The 26,361-nt window shown below is 42.6% G+C and overlaps 1 protein-coding gene across 1 annotated transcript in view; it reads left to right on the top strand.

Moving 5' to 3' along the window:
* Nucleotides 1-26,361, top strand: part of dcbld2 (discoidin, CUB and LCCL domain containing 2) — a 67,952-nt gene that overhangs the window by 19,327 nt on the left and 22,264 nt on the right. Inside the window, exons 4-11 of the mRNA XM_061236755.1 lie at nucleotides 3,189-3,240; nucleotides 4,591-4,663; nucleotides 10,495-10,628; nucleotides 12,746-12,785; nucleotide 13,741; nucleotides 17,614-17,829; nucleotides 18,097-18,221; nucleotides 22,818-22,998. Of these exons, the coding sequence (XP_061092739.1) occupies nucleotides 3,189-3,240; nucleotides 4,591-4,663; nucleotides 10,495-10,628; nucleotides 12,746-12,785; nucleotide 13,741; nucleotides 17,614-17,829; nucleotides 18,097-18,221; nucleotides 22,818-22,998 (822 nt within the window). The remainder of the gene's footprint in view (nucleotides 1-3,188; nucleotides 3,241-4,590; nucleotides 4,664-10,494; nucleotides 10,629-12,745; nucleotides 12,786-13,740; nucleotides 13,742-17,613; nucleotides 17,830-18,096; nucleotides 18,222-22,817; nucleotides 22,999-26,361) is intronic.

Here is a 26,361-nt window from a genome sequence, read left to right as displayed (position 1 = left end):
AGTGCCAGGCTGGCCACCTTCTTCTGGTAGTTGGAGTCTGTGAAGTCATAGCGCTGCTCCAGGTAGTTTAGTGAGGCCTGGTAGAAGTTGGATATATCCTCTCTGATCACTGCTGCCTGTCTGTCAGGAAACTGCTGGAGGAGCACACCCGTCTGGGCCCCAAAGAAACCATCACTCTGTCGTTGCTGTAGCTTGGTTTTCAGGGTGAACATCATGTCGTAGAGCTCACAGACAGTCCCATCTTCTCGCTCCAGCACCAGCACAGTGTCATGGAAAATCTTCAGCGCATTGCTGAGGAAGGACAGTCAATGATCCTGTATGCTGATACTGTTTGCATTATCATTATTTCCCTTATCCCTGTTTTATATAATATTTAGATAAAATAAAAAGTTGAGTGCAATTAAAATTAATTACCTGTAGCTCGAGGGGGTTGCCCTCAGCATCCTGGTCATCTTTGAACAGCCGCCACAGTGACTTTGGGCACTGCTCCTCTCCCAATGAGAGAAAGTAGCTTTTTATAGGAGCCCAGCTGTCGTGAAGCCTCTTCACTGCAGGCCACAGGCTCAGCCATCTTGTGGGCACATGTCTAAGCAAGGACTGGTACTCTTCCCCCACAAAGGTGTGAATTGACTTTAGTTCCTCAACACGTTTGGCAGACGAGGAGAAGTGGCTAAAGGTCTTGTTGACCGCATTTTCGATGTCGATGTTTAGCTGATCTCCTGCGTGTTTCGCACTGTTGTGGACGATGTGGGCCACGCAGTTCGCCTTCAAAATGTCTTTGTTGTCCTCTTTTAGTTTCTGGAAGACGGAGTTGTATCTCCCGTAATTCACACTAGCATTGTCAGCGGAATACGCAGATATCATGTCTAGTCCCAGCCCGTTTTCCTTCAGCTTGGTGACTATCTGGTTGTGGATCGCAGCAGATGTTTCGTCACTGTCATCATAGAAATCGAGGACCTTTGTTTGTACTCCCAAGTCTGGCACCCAGTATCGCACTGACAGTGGGAAGAGCTTGGTGGTCCCATGATTGGAAGCATCTGAAGCCACCGAGAAGAATGGCGTGTGGGCTGTGGAGACGCACAGGAGATGGGATGAATTTAACAGAGATTATAACAAATACAAGATACTGCATTACTATTTTGATCATTATTGATTTAGATAAATATAGCTAATCTACAGAAATATTTATACCTATTTTAAAAATATAGTTGCTTTTGTTTGTTTGAGAGATAACGAATAGTGAAATTGTGGGCATTATTATTATGATTACTATTGATTAAGAAAAATTTCATTCATACATTTAGTATAATTTACATACTATTTAAACTATACTATTTAAAAAAATATATGGTAGTCTTTGTTCATTTGTGAATTGTGAAATTATGGGCTCTGGCCCATGGACTACCGTTATCATGTAGAGTTGCTCACCTCACAATCACATACACACACAGGTTTCATAATGGGCACAGATGAGCTAACTAGATAGCTAACACAACAGTGTTAACTTACACATATGAACATACCTTTGGTTGTTGTCTCCCGTGGGTTATTCAGCGGCGTTTTGAGATTTTTCAGGCAACCTTCGACAGATGCAGGGGCAAGCACGTCAATGACTATGGCTTCTGCTTTCGTTCGACCGCAGGTCATCCTCTTGGCAATGTCTGAGTCGGGATAAATCGTTGGGGCTAGCTTTGTACCACACTCTCCTGATCTGTATGATGTAGCGTGTTGGACAGTGTGATACACATTCGTCACCTCTGCAGCAGTGACCTTGTCTTCTAGATAATCATTTTTTGCTCGGAGGAAAGCATCAATAGACTTGGATGTCTCTTTCTGCTGGACACGTTTTTTGTGAGTCTCTGTTAGCCTGTGTCGTTTCACGTCCTATTCCCCGCCATGTCCGATGGAGAATTAAGTTTTGCACAGGTCACAAAAAGCCCTCTCGGTATCCCCCTCAACACCTTTCACCCACCAGTAATCACTTTCCCACGTCTTTCTGTACATACATTTTCTCTTTTTGGCTGATGGTGATGTCGCCTCAGTCTCAGTCTCATTCTCATTCTCCATTACCGTGGCTACTTGACTCGCTCCCAGTCCCAACTGGTTAGTGTCTGTGTCTTTCGAAGGGTGCAAGTGTCATGCGGTGTCATGACAACAACAAAAAGTTGATGACAACTGTTCAACTGCGGCGGTGGGTGTGGCGAGCAAGCAGCTGATTCTGAACTGTCACGTTACGTGAGGTTTTTAACATTGACTGGGGCTCGGGGAGATTAGGCGAACAAGTTTTTTTTTTTGGCGAGCAAGCATTGATTATGCGGGACACGATCTCAATTTGCGGGACGCGTGAAATGGGGTTCAAACGCTGTACGGTCCCGCGCTACGCGGGACGGTTGGTCACCCTAAGTTTTGCGTTGTTTTATTAGAGTCGGGTATTTGCGTCTTGCGCACCAAGGTGTCCTCCGCGATTTAATTAATTCATTCCATCACAATAAAACGTGAACTAATCTCATATGTTTGTGTTTCCTTCTATAAGACATAAGTATAAGTTATCTTTACACTGACAAGAGGAAGACCAGGCCTTCTGCCTGTTTAAGTTTGAGCTGAGGCCTTTGCCTGAATTTAACTGTCACTTTTCAACATCGCTGAATAGATCCACCCTTAACCTTAATTAATCGTTGTGGCATTTCTCTCTGGATAAAGTAAGGGCGAATTGTTGCAACCGTTAGGTAGGCCTATAGAAAAAAATGTCAATAATAAACAGAATAAATTGAAACGAGTTGTATAAAGCACCCCTGTTACAGAAATGTATAATCCTGTTTCTACATGTGGAGTGTGTGTGTGTGTGTGTGCGCGTGCTCACGGGCGCAGGCGCTCGTGACTGACAGTCCAAATATAAGATGAATAGGCCTATCAATACTAAATATGGGGTGGGGCAGGGGTGGGGGTCCGTGCTCAGTGTCTCTCTCAGCCAAGGGGTCCTTGGGCTGAAAAAGGTTGAAGACCCCAGCATTAGAACATGGAAAACTGAAGACCTTCAGCAGCTGAATCCAGAACTCGCCACTTGAAGCAATTTAATTCAGCTCTTTGTCCAACCACAGATATTTGCAGGTCTCTTGATGTGTAATTGGACAAGTGGGGTTGTATCTTTAATGTTTTATACATGTTATAATTTTCTCCCTCCTATTCAGATATGATTACCTGTCTTGACAAAGGAATTAATTTCACAGAGCCAGAGTTCAGGTACAGTACGATAACTGGTGTTATGTCTGTTGGTTGTAGCCAAATACTGTACACAATTAAAAGTATTGTTACTTTAAAATAATGACTCAAGTAAAAGTACTCCTCCAAATACAGTGGGGTTCTAAGTGCAAAAATCTGGGGCCCCCCGGTTAATATGTCTGTTACATTGAATCTGTATGTGATCAAAAGCAAACCTGAACTCTAAATGGTATCGAGTTAAACATGAGACCTTTTTTTAAAGCATGATTGCTTTTTATTTTTTGTTTATAAAAAAAAAAAAAACGAAACAAAAGGGCCCTGTTAACAAGTTGACAATTGAAAGACTCTACAGGAAGCTTTTACAAGCTGTTATAGTTGCCCGAGGAGTAGTTACAAAGTATGAACTGACAGCGTTCCCCAACTTGTACAGGCCCCTTTTTTTATTTTTGAAATTGTAAAAAATGTAAATGAAAAGTAATCTAGCTTTCAAATTTGAAGAAATGTATCATGTTTGACATTGTACCATTTAGAGGTCAGGTTCCCCTGTTTACTTGGATATTAATTGTAAAAGACTTTTTGACTAGGGGTGCCCACATTTTTGCACACTACTGTAACTACTTTAGTAAGAGTTAAAAACGTATCTACTGAAAAGAATTACTCGATTACTTAATAGGATCTTATTTCATATTCAATAACAATTCATATTTATTATCAAACAAGCTGTACAATGGCTACACAACTGCAGAATCACAACCTGATATAGCCTACATACAGCAACATAAGTAAGATATTACATTTAAAAATGCACTTCCAATAAAATTTCAATAAATAAAATATTGCATGTGCAAAAACCAGGCCTAAATGACATACCATTACACTAAAATGCTTGACTCATTGAGTCAAGATGAATTGAGATGCACAAAGACAAAGACATGATGAGAGCAAGACATCTGGATAGCTTTGTGCTCTTCCTGTACCTGCATACAAATGAGTCCATACACTGTGTCTTGGTGCTTCTCTATTTCAGAGGCATGGTGTAACTTTCTGACTTTTACCCAGGCACCTGGCAAACACAGAACAAATTGAACAGAACTTGCATTGCATAAAAAAAAGTAAAACAAAAAAAAGCGATAGAAATGTTGCTAAATATAACAGAGTAAATGTAACCAGAGTAATTGTAGCTACCCACCTCTGGTTGTAACCAGTTCTATCATGGATGAATCATGATAGAACAATCAATTCAATTTTAGTGTAAAGATTTGTGTGTTTTCAAATTGAGAGCTATGCATAATAACAAGAAACATAATAAGATACAAACGATTTGGTAACATTATCTGTGAAGATAAATTAATGTTTTTCTTTTCCTTTCAGTAAATTCTGTCCTGCAGGGTGCCAGGCAGTCTTTGGAGAGATTTCAGGAACAATCCCTCATGGGTACAGGGATGTAAGTATTTCTTGGTTTAATGGCAAGAAATACAATGGCAACCATTTTTCCTTTATTTCTGGAGTACAGAGAGTATTTCAGCTCAATGTTCAATGACGCACCCTTTAGCTGGGGATTTCCCGGCCCCTTGCACAACCCTCCCAGCCCCCCAGAGGAATGTCTGCTCTAGGACCCCGATATCCCCCCCCCCCCCGGACTCAACTGGAGCCTTGAGTCATCTACTGAATTTTCCTCCTTCAGTTAGAACCCCTACTGGACCAGATTGGGTTTGCTCAAACTGACTTGAAAGACTCAGTTCAGAGGTTTGGACAGTCCCAATTTGCTGCTTACAGGGACTCAATGTTTATAGATGACAAAGGGAATTTCTCAAAAAGGCATACAGTGCCCTCCATAATGTTAGGGACACAGACACATAATTTCTGTTTTTGACTTTTGACTAATGAGATTTCTAATAAAAAAATTTAAAAATCACAGGTGGTTTAAGTGCACATTGTCAGATTTGAATAAAGGGGATTTTTACACATTTTGGTTTCACCATGTAGAAATTACAGCAGTAGTTATACATAGTCCCCCCCCCCCCCCCCCCATTTCAGTGCACCATAATGTTTGGGACACAGCAATATTCAGTAAATGTTAATGAAAGTAGTCATGTTTAGAATTTTGTTGCATATCCTTTGCATGCCATGACTGCTTGAAGTCTGCGATTCATGGACATGACATTGGCTGGGTAATTTCTCTGGTGATGCTCTGCCCGGCCTGTATTGCAGCCATCTTTAGCTCATTCTTGTTTCAGGGGCTAGTCCTCTTAATTTTTCTCTTCAGCATATCAAAGGCATGCTCAATTGGATTCAGATCGGGTGATTGACTTGGCCACTCAAGAATTTACAATTTTTTAGCTTTGAAAAAGAGTTGCTTAACAGTATGTTTGGGATCATTGTCTTGCTGTAGATGGGCCAATGTGTTTTGAGGAATTTGCTTGTACTTGAGCAGTTATGGTGTATCTATATACTTCAGAATTCACTTTGCTACTACCATCATCAGTTTTATCATCAATGACAATAAGTGAGCCAGTACCTTCAGCAGCCATACATGCCAAGGCCATAACACCCCCATCACCATGTTTTACAGATGCATGCTTTTTGATCTTGGGCAGTTTCTTCTCTCCTCCATACTTTCCTCTTGCTATCACTCTGATATAAGTTCATCTTCATCTCATCTGTCCACAAGACCTTGCTCCAGAACATTGCTTTTTCAAGTACTTCTTGGTAAACTGTAACTGGCCAGCCTATTTTTGCGGCTAACCAGTGGTTTGCATTCTGTATTTATGTTCATGAAGTTTTCTGCAGACAGTGGTCATTGACAAAGCCACACCTGATTCCTGAAGAGTGTTTCTGATCTGTCGGACAGGTGTTTGTGGATGTATGTTTCCATAACATTGAAACATACATTGTGCTCTCTGTATGGCAGCATGTATAGTGAGAATAATAATGGATCAAGGCAGCTCCCTTGTGCAACCCCAAAGCAGGTGTCATGTTTCTCAGACACATGATCTTCAAGCCTGACATAGAACTTTCTCCCTTTGATGTATGTTCTGAACCAGTTTAACACACAGTCAGAAAGACCAACCAACTTTAAGACAATTGATTAGGATATAATGGTCGATCGTATCAAATGCTGCACTTAGGTCTATTAGGACAAGAATTGAGACCTTATTTGCATCAGAGTTTAGTCTGAGGTCGCTGATTATTTTAGTAAGAGCAGTTTCAGTGCTGTGGTATGTTCTAAAGCCTGATTGAAGTTCCTCCAGGATATTGTTTTCTTTAAGAAAGGAGCTTATTTGTACTGAAACAATCTTTTCAGGTATCTTACTGGAAGGTTGGATCTCGGCCTATAGCTGGTCAGTGCATTAACATCTAGGTTGGGTTTCTTTAGTAACGGTTTTACAACAGCTGTTTTGAATCTGGGAAAATGCCTGTTTGAAGAGATGTATTTATGATCTTCACTGTTGAACACCCGCTTAAAAAATGCTGTCGGTACAGGGTCAATGCATGAGGTGGAGGAATTACACTCAGTGACAATCTTACAAAGCTCAGGTAATGTGATACGGGATATGATTTTCCCATAGTTATATCTTTTTTTACAGGGTTATCTGAGGTCATCTATGTTTATATCAGAGGTAATACTGGCTCTGATTTAAGTTATTTTATTATCGAAGAACAATGCAAGTTCTTCACATTTTGGTGCTGGGGGTGGGGGGGGGGGGGGGGGGGTGGTGTTGATTAACTGGTCAAGCGGAGAATAATATTCTAGACTTTCCAGCCTTCTCTGTAATAATCTTGGAAAAGTAATCCTTTCTTGCCAGACGTATTGCTTTGTTATAGGCAGTCATGGCTGCTTTGTGTATATTATGAACTGTGAGCCTAGTTTTCCTCCATTTTCTTTCAGCTGCCCGACATTTCCTCTTAATCTCATTAACACTGCTATTATTTAACCATGGGGAGATTCTGTCAGTCAACCTCTTTTTAACCTTCAGTGGAGCAACGGTATTTAAAGCAGTTGAGATTTTCAACCATCTCATTTTAAGAGCATTCATAACTGTATGGTTCAAACGATCTCATAATATTAGAGAACTGTGCTTCAGCCTTGCCATCTAGGAATCTCTTTTGAACCAAGGTTTCCCTTTTAGTCTTTGTTAAGATTCGGTTGGTATCAAAAAACACACAGTGATGGTCAGAAATAGGTCATTTGAGTACCGAATCAATGTTTAACCCTGTTGTTATTAAGTCTAGAGTGTTACCATGATGAGTGGCTTGATTTAAATGTTGGGTAAGTTCAAAGCTGTTCAGTAGATTCAGTAGATTCATAAGCCCCATAGCTTTGGAGTCATCCTTCTTATTAATATCAATATTCAGGTCTCCAATCAAGATTAATCAATCATGTCTTGTGATACCAATTGAGATCAGCTCTGATAATTCCTGTAGAAATACAGATGAATATCTTGGTGGCCAATATAATGTAATGATGAGCGCTTCTAATTCTGCTTTAAGCTCAAGAGGAAGATATTCAAATAATTTAAATTCACCCACGTCAATGTCATTACAAACAAACTGAGGAGAAAATGGCTGCAATCCCTCCTCCTTTCCTGTTTTGTCAGACTGAAAAAAATTATAGGTTGGAGGACAGGCTTCTATCAGGGTTGCTACACCAGTGGAGTTATTTAGCCAGGTCTCGACTAAAAACATACAATGCAAATTATTTTCAGTTATCAGATCATTAACCAAAAAGGATTTGTTAGACCACATTAAAAAGAGCTCATTTCAACTAGAGATTCTGTGCCAGGACAGGAGACTGGCTGTGGCTGAACATTTACACATTTAAGATTAGTGAGACCGGTACCAGATGGTCTGTGATTTCTACGATGTGTTTGACAATGCCACCTGCTATTTAAGAGTGGCAATCGGAAACATAGTGAAAGGTAGAGGGGTGTGTCCAGACATGCCGTTGCTGCTAGTCATATGCGTGGGTCGTGTGAACTGAGTGACAAATGTTTGCTGAGAGTTGGGTGCACCCAGCACACTGGGGTGGGTGCTGTCTTTACTAAAATAGGTTGAACATTTCCAAAAGAGATTAAAAGTGTTGACTGAAACGCCCTATCCCCCGACCAAGAGGAGGACTCGGTCCAGAGATGAAGATTTTCTTTCCGCATTCCTTGAGGGAGTTAAAAAAATCAATAAAATCATTTTTGAGCAGATCAGACTGTTAGCCATGTCATTAGTACCCACATGTACATGTGGGTGATCACAAAGGAGGCTAGGGGTCTGCTTTAATATGTCCAAGACCTTGGCGCCAGGGAAACATCGGGTAACAGCTGATCTGTCCTTTATGTGCTTGATGATTGAAACGGCAATGACTAAAGAAGTCTGAGGAGGAGGAGGTGGCGGGGGTGACGGAGGGCTATAGCTTTGGGTGGGGACAGAGGAGGCCAGGGTGCAGAAATCTGAGAGCTGGCAGCCCGGGGAAAAGGCTGTCCAGGCGTGGCGTGTGTCTGCCTCGAGCGCCTGCCTGATTGCAGATGTCGACAGTGAGGGCAGTGGCTGTGGGGCAGCTAATGACGCAGGAGATGACAGGACAGAGGCAACTGGCCAGGGAGGTGTCATCTAGTTTGTCCAAGGAGGACCCAAGATGGAAGAGGACGGGATAGTCGCCTGCCACGGCATTTGCTCCCACGAGCTGCGGTCCAGGGTTCTGTCTGGTGTGGCATGGAGCTGACGAGAGCTTTGGGTCTCGCTCCAAGCTGGAGCCAGGGGTCTTCAGCCTGGCTAGGTGTGGCAACGGCTGGACAGAGGGCGGTAGTAGTAGTAGTAGCAGCAGCAGCGACCACCAGAGTCGATGAGCTGTTCATCTGCCTTTATCTGGTAGAGGATGGATATTCTCCCCTCCAGCTCCGCGATCCTCTGGCTCAGGCAGACACAACTCACACACTCAGACAGAGAGGTGAGTGAAGGAATTGTTGTATGTGGTGCAGGCGGTTCAGACAGGAGGCTGTATTGATCTGAGATCGGGGAGCTAGCTTCAGCTGTAAGGGGAGGGGGGGGGGCTAGCCATGTAAACGGCAGAGACGGACACTTACAGGTCCGGGCTCATAGAGAGCCCGCTGAGATTTAGTAGCAGTGGTTTTTAGACCCAGCAGCTATGGTGGAATAGCTGGTCATGGGACAGCACTAACTGATGCGGGCCCAAGGGGGGCCGGGTTGCGGTGGCAGCTAGCAGCTGGGTGTTGTTTTTAGCCTAACAGGCTAGTTTCGTAGCAGCAGCAGCAAATGCTCTGGTGGGAGCAGTGAAGCCGGTGAAACGTCAGCAATGGTACACTTGTTCATGTCCTCAGAGCAGGAAATCCAGTGTGTGGGTCATCATGCAGCTCATCACCACATAACCCCATTCAATGTGCACTTTAACCAATTAACAAAAGTGTGTAATTCCAAATCTAACATTGTGGCGAATCAGGAAATAATGGGTCTTTGTCCCAAACATTAAGGAGGGCACCTGCCTAATAAACTTATTCAGTGCAGTCCATAAGTATTTGGACAGCAGTGCAATTTATGTTCTTTTGACTCTGTACTCCAGCACATTGTATTTGAGGTTAAACTGCAGACTGTCCCCTTTCATTTGATGATATTTACATCCATATTGGGTGATCTGTGTAGGAATTGCCTCCCTTTTTATACATCATCCCCCCATTTTAGGGGACCAAAACAAACTCCGTCTTGAACTACGTATTATTGTTGCATAAATACATTGCTAGGTCATTACTGAACAAATGTATATCGGCTTCTCAGCTGTTTAGGTAATTGTATTCAGTCACTTTTCTTAGCCCAGGTAAAAGACCGCCTTCTAGTCTTGATTCTATTCGGGAAGCCCAATAGTGCACATTGGTGCAACCTTTGCCATCAGTTCAGGAGAGTCCAGGAAGCATGTGCTCTCCTCCAAAGCATGCAAAGTCATTCACCGCTTGCCGTCACACCACAGTTTGAAACTCAGGTTTACAGAGACAGGAGGACTAGCGGACACCTGATCAACCCTTAGAGGTAACTGGTGTCATCCTGGTCATCTGATACCCTCCTAGCCCTGAGCAACACTACAGCCAGTTGTGTGTCTCCACACAGCCCTGCTGCTCACAGATGGCACTGGCACACTCCAAATTTCATCCCAGACTGTGCGGCATATCCATACATAGGAAGAGTGCCTAACGGCATGAGCCACCCTGCAGCCCTTATTACTCACTTATTCTCGCACTGTCTTGGCTCACCTGTCTCTCCTCTCTTACCCCACAGTCCTCCTCTGTTTGCTTAGCAGCCATACATGCGGGAGTGGTGTCCAACACTCTGGGAGGGCAGGTCAACGTGGTCAGCAGCAAAGGCATCCCGTACTATGAAAGTACACTGGCTAACAACGTCACCTCCACCAGGTAAGTTCTCTTTTCTGCTGAGCTCAGCAGCACAGGCCTCCATGCTCATAAAAGAAATCCATATACTGGCAAGTCTCTGCATGATGAAATAATATTATAATGTTTGCTGCAAAAGGTGTATTGTAGGTATTTTCCAAAATACATGCCATACACAGTCAGCTCCACAATTATTGGAACCCTTCATAATAATGAAGAAAAAAGTCTTCATCTAAAAAGCAACACAGATAATAATATGTTTATATTTTATGTTCAAACATATGGGAAAACTATGGGCCAGATGTACTAAGCTTTTGCAGATTTTCGGGCCCACATTCATCTTATGTACGAAATGGAGCATGGGACTGGAACTGCAGTATGCAATCTAGGTGAGTGATTGCAAGATGCACTTCTGTCCTTAATGCATTTATGGGTGGATTGCACAAATAAAGGGCTGTGTGCACCCGGATATCTCCTACCTGGCAGGCAACACACCAAATACAATTTATAATAGCAGTGTGGAATTTAATTAGATAATTCATTCAACAATTAATGAATTAAGGACACACATTGTTCTAAAATAATGAATGCAGTGCAGTGTGATATCAACTGCGATTTCTCCCTATGTAGAAAAATGACACTGCTTCCTCCTACTGTCGATCCTTGCAAGTATTTGTTTTAGCAGCTGCTGCCTTTGCCACAGAGACAAAGCGTCAAATGTAACAGGAACAGTGGTTACAGAAAGTTACAAGGGGTGCCAATAATTGTGTAACCTGTTTTTTCAGGAATTTCTTAATTTGAAAAATGTAACTTTAGTTGATTCCATTGAATTGTTAATAAAGCACACAGACTTTATTTTCCAACATGTGTAAAGTAATGTCAGTAATGGTATTTTTTTGTGCATATTTATCAAGGGTGCCAATGAATCTGGAGCTGCATCTGTATTATTCATATAATACATTGGGCACAAAATCAAGGCTGATTTATTTTATGTATTTATTATGTATGTTCAAGGCTCATCATTGTCGGTTTTAACTGATTTCCCCAAGAAATTATTTTCGGACAGTTTGGATTAAACAGATTTTTCTTCTTTTTTTTTTTTTCCTCTTCTGATTTATGTTTCCTCCGTCGTATATATTTTGAATTAAAATCTATTATGGATTTGGTTTTCTAGACCATTGCCGTTGTAAATGAGGGTATGCAGCTTTAAGACTGGGAATCTAGTGATTGGTCCGTGTGTGTGTTGGGCTGCTGGGTATGGTAAGAGAGTGAGTGGAGTTTTGCGGCTGTTGTGTCTGCATTTTGAGAGCATGTTCGCAGAAAACAGACAGGAGTACAAGGAATATAATTTTCTTCAGTGCAAAAAAAGGAAGCCTAAGTTGTTAAGTTGGGTGTAACTGAGATTGCTGACAAGTGAACGGTGCAGCTACAGCTAACTAACTATAATTAGCAGCTTCAGCCCTAGAATCGAAGACGAATAGTGGTTCGGTTCTCTTGTGTCTCCCAACTACATTTCGGAGATAGAAGCGAAGGTCCCCCCCCATGCTTGTTTTGTCACTGTACATAAAATGAGGAACCGTTGTTGCTAATCAGTGGTATCTGAAAATGATTCATACAGATATAACCATTAGTTTTATTACTTACACTGTTAAAACATGCCTGAGTATTTTGTATTAGAATGACTGTCATTATTTGGGCAATGATACGCCTGTTTCCTTGTCACCATGCGAACGTCTTAAATGTGCAGTTGAAATAGCATGCGCATATCTAATCTCTTGGAATGTGCACTTCATTGCTCATAGTTCTATCTAGCCTATGGTTAAAGAAAGGAAAATGTTAAAATTTAAATAAAAGATTTATCCCAGAAGTAGGCATTATTATAACCCGATTTCTACCCATTTATTTTTTTAAATGTCACCATTTTTAATACGATTTTCACCCCTTTTTTAAAATGAAAAATAAAACCCTGATTTTAAATGAAATAAACTCTGAAAATGATGAGCCTTATGCTTGTTGTATGGTGAACTGTCCAATGTATTTTGTAATATCGATCCAGTGGTGTACACGTTCTTATTCCAGACTATATTTCTATATCCCTGTGGATGAAATTGTTCTTTTCTTTTTTTCAATTTCCCCTGCAGTGGTCTTCTGTCCAACAGCCTCTTACCTTTCAAAACAAATGTGAGTTGTAGTTCATTGTTTTAACAAAAAGATATGAGAGCAATGGTTTCAATGTGTGCAGAACAGTGACCATGGTTTCAAAAAACAAAACAAAAACAAAGGAAACATTTATAAATGTGATATTTATTTAAAATTGAAAAAGCTCAAGCAAAGCACCTTGTCTCAAGCAAAGCCCAGCTGTGGACACTACCTTAGTAGTTCCCTACTCCCTACTCTGTACCAGTGCTGGACTGGGGCAAAAATAGGCCCTGCCATTTGGCTCAGACCGGCCCACCACAATCGGTCGGTCCTTGCAGTCTGTTCAATATGCATATGATGGATATCTACCATTCATCAAATCATCAGTGCCATGGACAGATCAAGTATACCAATGCAAGTGTGGACCAGTGTACTCACTCACTGTCGACTATTCCAAGGTGATGAGACATGGCTGCTGAGCAAACAATACCCATACTCATACTGTTAAGTAATTGTTAAGAAAAAGCTCTGCTCAAAGTCATAGGAATAATTCAAACATAAACATAAAACAAATACAAGATCAGAATATTCTGGGACAGCACAACTGTCAACTGTGAGAGAGAGAGAGAGAGAGAGAGAGAGAGAGAGAGAGAGAGAGAGAGAGGAGAGAGATGAGAGAGAGAGAGAGAGAGAGAGAGAGAGAGAGAGAGAGAGAGAGAGAGAGAGAGAGAGAGAGAGAGAGAGAGAGAGAGAGAGAGAGAGAGAGAGAGAGAGAGAGAGAGGAGAGAGAGAGAGAGAGAGAGAGAGAGAGGATTTTAATAATCATTCGAATTTTTAATTATTTGCTTCATCTCACCTTATTAGGTTACAGGAGCAGCTTTCTCATGAGCTCACTCTTCGCAGCTACCCTGTCAATGATCATGTCAGAGTCCAACCCCATAAGGACATCTTTTTCGGTCGCCATCAACAAGAACGTCACCAGCTTGTCTCCAGACAGGGTGCTCCTCAGTCTGCTCTTGATGAATTTGAGGGTGGAAAATGTTCTCTCGCAGGCCACCTGAGTCAGGGACAGTGTCAGCAGGTACTTGTAGGCAAGCCCAAGGATGTGATAGGCATCTGATAGCATGTTGAACTGCCGAAGTACTTGAAAGCAGCACAGTGGGCAATTTCGGCAGGAGGAGCAGCTTTTGTTCACGATATCTGGCTCCTGTTCCTCTCCTGCAGATCCATCTTCTACCGTTCTGGTGTTGTATTCCTCCATAGGGATGCAAAGTTCTTCAGTTCTGACTGAAGATTTTCCACTGTAGCCCTGCTGTCAAATTTGACAAGACATTTGCTGAGGTCTTGGAGAGCATTGTGGGGAAGGTCTGTCGTCTTGATGTTGTCGAAGTTCCTGGGGTCCAGGCATGCCAAATCAGCAAAGAGAGTGCCATGTGTCATAAACCTTCTGTGGATTGCCTCACTAGCTGTGTCCAGAATTGGGTGGTGGATATTCACCTCATATGCTTTGAGAGCATCGCTAAGAGTCTCATCTCGAGCCATCTCTCCCGCCATGTTTTTTTTCTTCTTCGTTCTTTTCTGAGGCAGTGAAGTCTCCACTTCGATGTCTGCTCCTTCCTCCCTCTCTTCAAGGTTCTCGTTTGCCCATTTGACAAAGGTGTCTGCAGCCGCCTTCACAGTTGTGAAAGCCCGAGTGATCTTTTTGAGGCTGTCTTGTGTGGCAATCACCATGCGATGGGCGGAGAGGATTTCCATCCATTTCTCAACTGACAACAACTTGACAACAGGGAGGAGGGGTCTGGGTTGAGCCTACCAGACGGGAGGGGTTGGGCTTAAGCATGTGATTGGGCCGGCCCACTGTCAGTATAGAAAATGAGCCAATGGGCCGCTGTCCATTTTTTGGGGGCCGCTTGATAACAAAAACAAAAAAAATGTTGTGTAAATGCTCTTTATATATTCAATAGAGAATGTGCCTCATTGGATTTGTCGTTCTAGAGATATTGGACCTTTAAAAAAGAAAGGGGGGGGATAGTACCCATAAAATTGGGCTTTGGAGTTGTATGCAAGTCCACTTCCAGTATACAGCCAAAACAGTTGAAATTCTGTACGCTAGAATGTACTTTTATTATTATTATTATTATTATATCTTTTTTTTATCTTTTATATATTGTTTAAATGTACAGTAGGTAATTTTGGACTCCTTATGGCCAAGAGAGGAACAACAACAGACAACAACAGACAACCTCAAATCACAGCACAGCACAGCATGCTTCCCACAGTCTATGAATATAACGCGTAATATAAGTCGTTATTATACAGTTATACAGTTTTGGAAAGCTGACAGTGACAAACGCAACAGAGCTAGTAAGAAAATGTTCGCCGAACAAGTGACTTTTGAGAACTTGACTTTGGTGTGCTACTCAACACTATTTATAGTTTTCACTTTAGCTAACCAACTATATTGTGAGCAAGCAAGTTATTTGGCTGCGTAACTAGCTGGCTATATAACTTAAGATTTGATAGTCTACCACAAACGATGCAACTGCAACTTACAGTTTGAGAGTCCCTTAAGTTTTCCCTTAATTTTCTTGAGCAGTGTATTATGATATTACGGCAATGTTAGGTATATTTCTTGTATATGTCACTGTGCAAACCAATTTAAATATGCAGTTCCATTAACAAAGCCTGCAGTTAAAAGAAAGGACAATGTTTGAAATTCAAATAAAAAAAGAATTATCCCGGAAGTTGTATTGTGTTATTGTAATCCAATTTTCACCTGTTTTTTCAATGAAAATAAAACCCCCCAAAGCCTTTCCTTGGGTACCTTCTGTGAGTTGATCCTCAGCTGGTAGTGTACTTGGTGGTGTTTCTTCTGCGTCTTCATCTCTGAAATTATAATAAATAAATAAAAATATTTGGAAATGTGACAGTTGCATCATATAGCCTACAAACAAAGATGCCTCTTTACCGATTAGCCTACATCTTCGACAAAAACGCAGGGGTATTATTTTGAGATGGTTGCAATACAGCACATGTATTTACCAATATGGTCGTAAGAAATACACTTGCTCTTGGAGTTAGTCTATTTAGCAAAGTTATTTTTTCAGCTATTTCCTCGAACGTAGATGCAGTATGCTAATATTGACTGTGCGAAGACACCCAGTTTTAGAATCTTGGCTACGTCACTACACATCACGTATGTATTATTTTGAGATGCGATGTTTAGAGTGTGGGAATTTACAAACGCGCATTTTACTGAACATTCAAACAAAGCTGGAGAAGTTGCAGTACACACGCAAGAAATGAACTTACTCATTAAGTTCATCCTAAGCTGGATCCTTTCGCTGTTCGAAATGACACCGGCCCGTGTCGGTTTCAGTGTTCGCGTCTACTTCATCTCCACTCTCCCGCAAGTCATTCATGCCTTTTTTCCGAAATGAAACGTGTTCTGTGATGAAAAATGTGCAGCTCAAAAGAAGTGAATAGCCTATGCTTCTGTATTTAATGTTATCGTGCTTTACAGTAGGTGTTCTTGCACATGGCATCTCCCCTCCCCTGTCAGAGAATAATTATCACTTCGAAGCTCTAGGGTTAACCTAGAATAAATTGCCTCTAAATTGGCAAATCCATGTACTTGATTTAAGACAGTTTATTCTATTTTGAATAAACCAAAGTGTTGTTGTTTCAACGGTCATTTGTTTTATGACTGTGCCAAAGAATACATAGTAGGAAATTCAGTCTTTTTACCTGTTTTTTATGGATGTGTGTTCAGCAATGTGAATCTGTAGCAAGCGGTCTCCTGTTTGTTGATCAAGACAAGTCGCACCCAGGACTGCAGCCGAGGGGTTGTCAGAGCGATTACACAGGATGCTAAAACTGCAGTCCCCTGCATATACTATATAAAATACTAATTATAAACACCACCATCCAAAAGAGCACTCATTGAGTGAGAGGAAAAATGGAGAGGGGCTCGAGCCCCAATTGAGGTCTATCTGTGCACGTGCCTGTTAAATAGTGTCCTGTTAATATTATGGTTCAATTTTGGTTAAATATTTGCCCAAGTCTTAAGCAGTTGGCCTCCCTTTCAGTTCTCTTGTAGTGACTCATATGCCACGCTGCAGCCACAGAAACATTGCTTGCAAATTCATTAGGGCCTTCAGTCTCTGAAAACTCCTTTGTGCAGATGGCAAATCTGGCAACCATTACCCATTTTGCAGTGTTTTAATTTAAGGCTTTACAACTCCGGAGATGAGCATCACAGAGATTTGGCAAAAAAAAAAAAAAGACTTAAATGAAGCAGGACACTTGTACCATTTACAATAACAATTTTATTTATACCTAAATTATGAAAATAAACTAAATTAAGTGCTACAAATACAAAACAAAGTTGCTGATAAGTTGGTCTTTTGCAATGGAATACGAAGACTCAAACAGGTAGGTGGTAAACCTATACATTTTCTGCCTTTCCTTGACCGCAAAATGTGAGGGTTTTCACCACTCCAATTCGAAATGATTCTTGCTTTTTGGGCTTTATCTTGTTGCTATGACAGAATACGGATTTCTGGTGGTTAAATATTGGCTTGTATCCCTTTCTTTGATGCCTCCACATGTACTTTATTCTCCAGTGGGTCACTGTAGTTGCATATGAGACTGGGCTGAGCTACAGGACAGCAGTGGTGCTTAGGAAACCCGTATTTTAACCCTTTTCCTGCATCACTTACTAATGAAGCTGGAACAAAAACTTGATGCAGGTGTCGTGAAACTAGCCACCTTTCGTGAAGGGATTCATACATATGTCTTTGAAACATTCTTGTACATATGCCTTTGCTCTGTTTTTATCTGAGCTCACACTACCCTACTCTCCTTGCAGGCTGCTATGGTACTCTAGGATTAAAAGCTGGTGTTGTCCGGGAGTCTCAGATTTCTGCCTCCTCCATGTGGGAATGGAGTGACACAATTGGTGGGCCGAGCGTGTGGGGCCCCCCAGGGGCCCGGCTGAAGAAGGCAGGACTCCCTTGGGCTGCCGCCCACAGTGACCAGCACCAGTGGCTCCAGGTGGACCTGAAGAGGGAGATGAGGATCACAGGTGTGCAGGGAGCAAGAGCGTGGGGGAGAGTATATACAGAGGGAAGACAGAACAACATTAATGGTGAAGGCAATGGCGCAAACGAGGGATGAGCAAAAGAATGGGGGAGACATACCAATAACAGAGGTCTATACACACGCACCCACATAATGTTCCAGTATGTACAGTTTCTGTCAGTCGACACAATCATGTCATGCTAAAGGCCCCTTGATTGCCATGGCATAGATTATGTTGTGCTCATTTGTCTGTACTACACTACCCTCCCAGGAATTACCACCACTGGCTCCACCCTTATGGAGTTCCCCTTCTATGTGTCGGCATACCGAATTCTGTACAGCCAGAACGGGAGGAACTGGCAACCCTTCAGGGAGCCGGACATCGACCGGGACAAGGTACTGAAATTCCTGTTACCGTGGTTCATGTGTGCTACCACATACATTGCATTACCTTTTTTAAGTAGTCTAAAGACTACTTAAGGGCAGCCTGTAGCATAGGTCATTGGGAATTCAAGGTCATTGGTTCGATCCCGGTGTAGCCACAATAAGATCCGTTGGGCCCTTGAGCCCCTTTACCCTGCATTGCTCCAGGGGAGGATTGTCTCCTGTTTAGTCTAAACTACTGTACGTTGCTCTGGATAAGAACATCTGCCATAAATGTAATGTCATATAAAGAGAATGAGAATCTAAGCAAAAACAAAAGGTCAAACAGTCAAAATCAACAAGTAATCCCAAACCACAAATCCCCAAACAAAGTTCCAATAGCTAGTCCCAACTGAAAGGAGGCTTTTTCAAAACAGTTACCGGATATGGATATGGCCAATCAGGAGCAAACCCAAAGGGAATTCAAGATTGCAACAATACAAGTAATGAGGTCATTCTTATACAATAAATGGTTAGGATGATACACTCTACACTTTACACTTAACTGCAACATCACAGGTGCCTTGCTGTGAAAAATAAAAACATGCACAAAATACATCAGTGTGTCATTTTACACACACACACACACACACACACACACACACACACAGTAAAAATGATGGATTAGGTTTTGTCCTGCCCAGATTACTGAACCTGCTGTTATAAAAGTGGAAGAGAAACATTGTGTTCCAGCACGTCTTTCTGATATCCCAATATTCAGCTCCTTTAGTGTTAGAACGTGAAAGCCTTCTTATAATTGAAATGCCAGGCCCTCTTCTTGAATGGCAAAGCTCTGTTTTGTTGGTGTATTCCGGTCTATTGTGTTGGCATGTCAAGCTCCCGCTCTGATACAGTGTTAAATCGTGGTGCTGGAATGCCAAGTGTGGTCACTTCTGGTTGTAAATGTCACTAGTGAATGCTGTTTGCTCGCTGAGGTTTTTGTATTTGGAGTCAAACGTAACATTAGCTTTGCTTTTATGATACCTGGGTGTATCAACATGTATACTCACTGAGCACTTTATTAGGAACACTAATACTGGGCATGGCCTCCCTTCGCTCTCAAAACAGCCATAATTCTTCAGGGCAGGGATTGTTAAAAACATTCCTTTGAGCACATTCATGCTGCGAATCTCTTGTTCTTCCACATCCCAAAGGTGTTCTATTGGATTCAGATCCAGTGAGCAGGAAGGCCACTAAAGAACATGTTCATGAAACCAGTTTAAGATGACTTTTGCTTTGTGACATGGTGCATTATCATGCAGGAAGTAGCCATTAGAAGATGGGTACATTGGATGCACATGGTCAGCAACAATACTCAAATTGGCTGTGGCATTCAAGCGACGACTGATTGATATGAACGGGCCCAAAGTGTGCAAGAAAATATTGCCCACACCATTACACCACCACCACCACCACCAGCCTGGACTGTAGACACAAGGCAGGTTGGGTCCATGGATTCATACTCTTGCCACCAAATACTGACCCTACCATCTGTATGCTTCAGCAGAAATTGAGATTCATCATGCCAAGCTACGTTTTTCAACTGTGCAGTTTTGGTGAGCCTGTGCCCACTGCAGTCTTAGCTTTCTGTTCTTGGCTGATAGAAGTGGAACCTGACGTGGTCAACATGTTGTGTCTTTGTGATAATGATTTGCGATGGTTTGTGATTCCTTTGTCAGTTTATTTACATATATCATACGTCTATGGCGCTAATATATTAGATCTGTTGGTCAGAGTTGTAGATATTGTTTTATTTAAGACTGCACTGTGAATTAAATCCATTCAGTTTAAAAAGAGTTGCATGCATTCTGTTTCTCTTATCTTTTGTGTTGCTACCCTATAAAGAGGGTTAAGGTGTTGTTACACAAAGTAATTTTTATTGCTTGCAACTAAGTTGCAGCTGAGTTGGTCATAGATTGCTTCGTGTAACTTTCATGCAACCGCCTGCATGCAATAACCAATCAGAAGAGAGATATTGATCACAGGCGAAAGCAGACTTGTCTGTGTGTAGCCTAATACGATAATGCTACTAGCTAGCTAAATTATAAACTATAACTGGCTAACTAATGTTACCTAAACAAACTGGTTAACTATATATCTATATACGCTAGTAACATTAACGCAATGAAATGGCTCAACTAAATACATGGACCCTTGAAAAAGAGAGCATTCTCATCTAATTTTATGAAGGTTTGGACAGTCAATTAATTAACGTTAATTTGTTAAAGTTTGACTGTTTCGTCCTGCAACTCATTCTCAAGGTGGTCCAACACAATGAACGCACATAAGGCTTTGCGTTCGCTTGTTGGCAGTATTTTAGACATCGCGAAAATAAATGTAACTAGCTAAATGTAACTAGCTTGTTCTGAGAAATTGAACAAAGGTGTGTATTCAAAATAATAGCAGTGTGGAGTTTAATTACAGAATTCATTCATTCTGTGAAAACAGGTGTCATTAATTGTCCTTTATTAAGGAAGAAGGGAAGCAAATGTTTCACACATTGTTATAAAATATATTTCCTTCTGAATTGCTAAGTAAAATGGGCCGTTCCAAACGTCGTTCAGAGGAACGTCGTCATTTGATTAAAAAGTTGATTGGAGAGGGGAAAACATATAAAGAAGTGCAGCAAATTATAGGATTCTCAGCTAAAGTGATCTCAAATGCTTTAAAATGGCAACAAAGACCCCGAAACAAGTGGAAGAAAACGAGCAACTACTGTTAAAACGGATCGAAGAATAGTCAGAATGGCAAAGATTCAGCCATTCGTCAGCTCCAGAAAGATCAAAGATGATCTATAATTACCTGTAAGTGCTGTTACAGTGAGAAGACATTTGATAGCATAGCTTCTATCAGCTAGAAGCCCCCCGTAAAGCACCATTGTTGAAAAAAGGGCATGTGCAGAATCGGTTAAAATTTGCCAAGGAGATTGGCCCAAAGAGAAATGGTGCAACATTCTGTGGACTGATGAGAGTAAAATTGTTCTTTTCGGGTCTAGTGACTGTCGACAATACGACCCCCGGGCACTGAATTCAAGCCACAGTACACTGTGAAGACAGTGAAGCATGGTGGCGCAAAATGGATGTTTTTCCATACTACGCTGTTGGGTTCATATACCAGGGATCATGGATTAGTTTGAATACATGAAAATACTTAGGAAAGATTATGTTGCCGTATGCCAAAGAGGAAATGCCCCTGAAATGGGTGTTTCAACAAGACAATGACCCCAAACACACGAGTAAACAAGCAACATCTTGGTTCCAGACAAAAAGGATTGAGGTAATGGAGTGGCCAGCTCAATCACCCGACCTCAACCCCTTTGAAAACCTGTGGGGTGACATTAAAAATGCAGTTTCTGAAGCAAAACCCAAAAATTCACAGGAACTGTGGAATGTAGTTTGTTCATCCTGGGCTGAAATACCTGTTTCTAGGTGCCAGAAGTTGGTTGACTTGATGCAACGCAGATGCGCAGCAGTTATCAAAAACAATGGTTATGCAACTACATATTAGTTCAGTCATTTAAAGTGAAGTTAAATCTTGAAAAATGTATTCAGTTTATATAGTTTGTAGAGAGTTTGAAGAGAAAAATATCAACACTGACATTTTTTTGAACAGATTAATATTCCTTTTCTTTGCTTCTTGTAAAAGAATAACACAGACTTGATAAAATTAGCAAATGCTTTGATTTGGAATTGAATGTGTAATATTTCCACAACATTTTTGATATTTAACTAAAAGCTATTAAAAAAATATTAGCAATTTATTCACTTTTTTAACACACTGCTATTTATTTGAACACAACTGTATATATGATAATGAATGACAATAGCCCCTTTGTCAAGCAAGATAACTTACAAATATGCAATGTTTGAAGCATGTAGCTAAGTTTATTGATGTGTGTCCTTTTCTGTAGTAGCCTAATGCCATGGATGGTAGTCTATTTGTTACATGCTTTGGCATGTCATTGATTACTCAGAATGTAAAAAGGAAGATAGAATTCGGCATTACCGGTATTATGGGCAAATACACCTAAATGAAAGGCAAAATACACTGAGAAATCAATCACTAGATTTATCTGCCATATGTGTAGCATCGACGTTACAAATGTAACAAATAAGTCTGTTTAGTGTGTATGCGTGCCTCTATGACTGAATGCATGTCGTACTGTGTGGTTTATCCTCGCTAGCGATGCTCATGTTACTAAATCATGCAGCTTAAAATACACTTAAAATAACAAAATGACACAACATGAAAACTGTCCAAGTGTGAATCGCTATCATTCAGTTCCAGACAGGATCAAAAATCAAAATCTTTTTTCTAGTGGGCATATCACCAATTATAGGTGTGTTGGACATCAAAGGTTTGTAGGCTTTCTTTTGATTGTCATTTCTTAGTTCCTAGTAAGCAGTAATTATATTCGAACTATTGTAGAGAGAGCTCACGTTAAGGTGCCTGGGTGGACAAGTGTTCCTTCAGCCTGGGAGCCTTTTGTCTAGAAAAGCTAGATGAATTTAAATGAACTGCTTCTCTGTGACTATAGCTTGTTTATTCTATTTATCTTCTTTCCACCAGGTTTTCCAAGGCAACACAAATTATCTGCAGGAAGTGCGTAATAACTTCATCCCACCAATTGAGGCAAGGTTTGTGCGCATGAGCCCCACACAGTGGCAGGAGCGCATTGCCGTGAAGCTGGAGCTGTTGGGCTGCCTGTCACTGACAAGCGAGGGGCCAGCCAGGCGAGGGCCACAGACAGGTAAATGGTACACAGACAGGGGAGGTACTCAGGTAATGGCCCTACACAGACAAGGTGCCTGCTAGAAGTACTCAGTTCAGTAATTACAGCCCAGATGGAATTGGCATACTTTTTTGGGGTTTTCTGCGCTGTTTCAGGAGGAAAATCTGCAGGGAGAATTTTTGCACCAGAAGTGTTTGACAGTCATTCAATAATTTAATCAATGTGTTTTCAGAAAATATGACAACGATAAAATGTGTTCATTCAAGCTGACAGGACCACAGTGTTATAGAAGATTATGAAATACTACAATTTTCATTTTTAATTCAATTACCAAGAATTAAAAACTTCCAAAGTGTGAAAATATCCAATATCGGGAAATATTAATACATTACATTACATTACGTGGTATTTAGCAGACGCTCTTATCCAGAGCGACGTACAACAAAGTGCAAATCAATCACAAGAACAAGTGCAAAAGTAGACCTGAGAGGACAGTACAGTTCTGAGTCCTAGTGTAAACATACAGAAATTCAGAACCCTTGAAGAGTACAATCAACATTCAAACTAGCATACCACTGTTGGCAGCTAGAATACAACAACAGCCAATAAAAACAACAATATCTATACATAAGTGCCATTACGGTCTAAGGCTAATCACAGTGATTGTGAGTTGGGGAGGGAAAGGTGTAGCCTGAAGAGATGGGTCTTCAGTCTGTGCTTGAAGGAGGTCAGAGACTCTGCCGTTCTGACATTCACCGGGAGGTCATTCCACCACCGTGGGACCAGGACAGACAGCAGTCGTGAGCGTGAAGTGCAGGTGTGGCGAGGGGGAGGCGCCAGATGGCACAAAGTGGCAGAACGGAGGGGTCTTGTTGGTGTATAGGTCTTGATAAGGGATTGAATATACACAGGGGCTGATCCTTTAACTGCCTGGTATGCGAGCACCAAAGTTTTAAATTTGATGCGAGCCATAACAGGCAGCCAGTGGAGGTTGCTGAGCAGGGGGGTGACATGTGAATGTCTGGGAACGCTGAATACCAGACGGGCTGCAGCATTCTGGATGAGTTATAGGGGTCTGATGGCAGATGCTGGAAGGCCAGCCAGCAGAGAATTGCAAGAGTCCAGGCGGGACAGGACCATTGCTTGAACAAGGAGCTGAGTGGAGTAGGTGGTGAGAAAGGGTCGGATTCTCCGGATGTTGTACAGGAAGAACCTGCACGCCCGGGTCACCGTAGCGATGTTCTTGGAGAAGGATAGCCTGTTGTCCATCACCACTCCAAGGTTTCTTGCACTAGGGGATGAGGTCACTGTGATATCCCCTAGTGAGATGGAGAAATCAGAGAAGGAAGAGGTTAAAGCAGGGATGAAGATCACCTCCGTCTTATCTGGGTTGAGCTTTAGATGGTGGTTGCCCATCCAGCTCTGGATGTCTCTCAGGCGATACGGGTAGAGACCTGTGTGTCTGATGGGGGGAAGGAGAGAAAGAGTTGGGTGTCATCGGCATAACAATGATAGGAGATGCCATGAGCAGAGATAACGGGGCCAAGGGATCTTGTGTAGATGGAGAAGAGGAGGGGTCCGAGGACAGAGCCCAGGGGGACTCCTGTAACAAGGGGGCGAGGGGTTGACACTCCTCCAGCCCAGGACACCTGGGAGGACCGGCCAGAGAGATAAGATTGGATCCACTCTAAGGCTGTGCCACAGATCCCTGTAGATGCCAGGGAGGCTAAGAGGATGGAGTGGTTGACTGTGTCGAACGCCGCAGAGAGGTCAAGAAGGATCAGGACAGAGGAGAGAGAGGTTGCTCGTGCAGCTTGAAGGGACTCGTTGACAGAGAGGAGTGCAGTCTCCGTCGAGTGGCCAGGTCTGAAGCCGGACTGGTGGGGGTCCAGCAGGTTATTCTGAGAGAGGAAGGAAGAGAGTTGGTTGGAGGCGGCTCGTTCAATGGATTTGGATAGAAAAGGAAGGAGAGATACCGGACGGTAGTTTTGAATGCAGGAGGGGTCAAGAGTGGGTTTCTTTAGGAGCGGGGTGATGTAGGCCCTTTTGAATGATGAGGGAAAGCAGCCAGAGGACAGAGAGGAGTTAACAAGGGAGGTGACAAACGGGAGGATGTCAGGCGTGATTGCCTGAAAGAGGTTTGAGGGGATGGGGTCCAGGGCACAAGTAGTAGGGCGGTGGGAGAGCAGGAGGTGAGACACATCAGCATCTGTAAGGGGACAGAAAGAGGAGAAACAGGGGGCAGACACAGAAATGGAGGCAGGCATAGAAGTGGTGGTGGTCGCGAAGGTGCTGCGGATATCTGCAACCTTCTCGTCAAAAAATACCGCAAAGTCATCAGCAGTGAGCGAGGACTGAGATGGTGGGGGAGGTGTGCTGAGGAGAGAGGAGAAAATGGAGAACAGTTGACGAGGGTTAGAAGTGGAGTTCTGGATTTTTGTTTGGTAGTAATTTCTTTTGGTGATAGCGGAGGCGAATTCCGCCAGGAGATACTGGTAGGAAGACAGGTCCGACGGGTCTTTTGATTTCCTCCACTTCCTCTCAGCTGCACGTAGGCTTGGCCTGGAGGAACGTAGAAGATCAGAAACCCATGGGCTGGGAGGGGAGGATCGAGCAGGCCGGGAGACAAGAGGACAGAGAGAGTCAAGGGCTGAGGAGAGAGAGGAAAGCAGCACGGAAGATGCGGAATCAGTGGGTAGTTTGGAGAAGGATTCAAGAGGAGGGAGGGGGGCGGGGGGGAGGGTGATAGAGAGCGGAGGTTACATCGGACAGAAACAGTGGGGGTGAGAGAAGGGGAGGGAGGTAGAGCAGCTAGGGGGATGGAGAAGGAAATTAAGTGGTGATCGGACTTGTGTCAAGGGGTAACAGTGGGGTTAGAAGAGGAGCAGTTCCTCAGAAAGATCAGGTCAAGAAGGTTTCCAGCCTTGTGAGTTGGGGGAGAGTGCTGCAGAGAGAGGTCAAAGGAGTGAAGTAGTGGTAAGAAGGCAGCCGACTGGGAGGCTTCCAGGTGGATGTTGAAATCTCCCAGGAGGATAAGTGGGGTGCCATCCTCAGGGAATGAGCTGAGTAGAGTGTCAAGCTCATGAAGGAAACTTCCCAGGGCACCTGGAGGACGATAAACAACGACAATATAAAGTTTAACAGGGTGAGTAATTGAGACAGCGTGGCATTCAAATGTGGATAGGGATAGGTCAGTGAGGGAAATCGCAGAGAATTTCCACGAAGGGGAGATCAGCAAGCCAGTGCCACCTCCACGGCCAGAGGGCCGGGGGGTGTGTGAGAGGGAGAAGGAGGATGAGAGGGCATCGGGGGTGGCAGTGTTCTCTGGCGTAATCCAGGTCTCGGTGAGGGCAAGGAACTGTAGGGACAGGAGGGAGGCAT

Source organism: Conger conger, chromosome 3 (genome assembly GCF_963514075.1).
Source record: "Conger conger chromosome 3, fConCon1.1, whole genome shotgun sequence".
In the NCBI taxonomy this organism is placed as follows: domain Eukaryota; kingdom Metazoa; phylum Chordata; class Actinopteri; order Anguilliformes; family Congridae; genus Conger; species Conger conger.
This window is presented reverse-complemented; position numbering and strand designations above follow the sequence as displayed.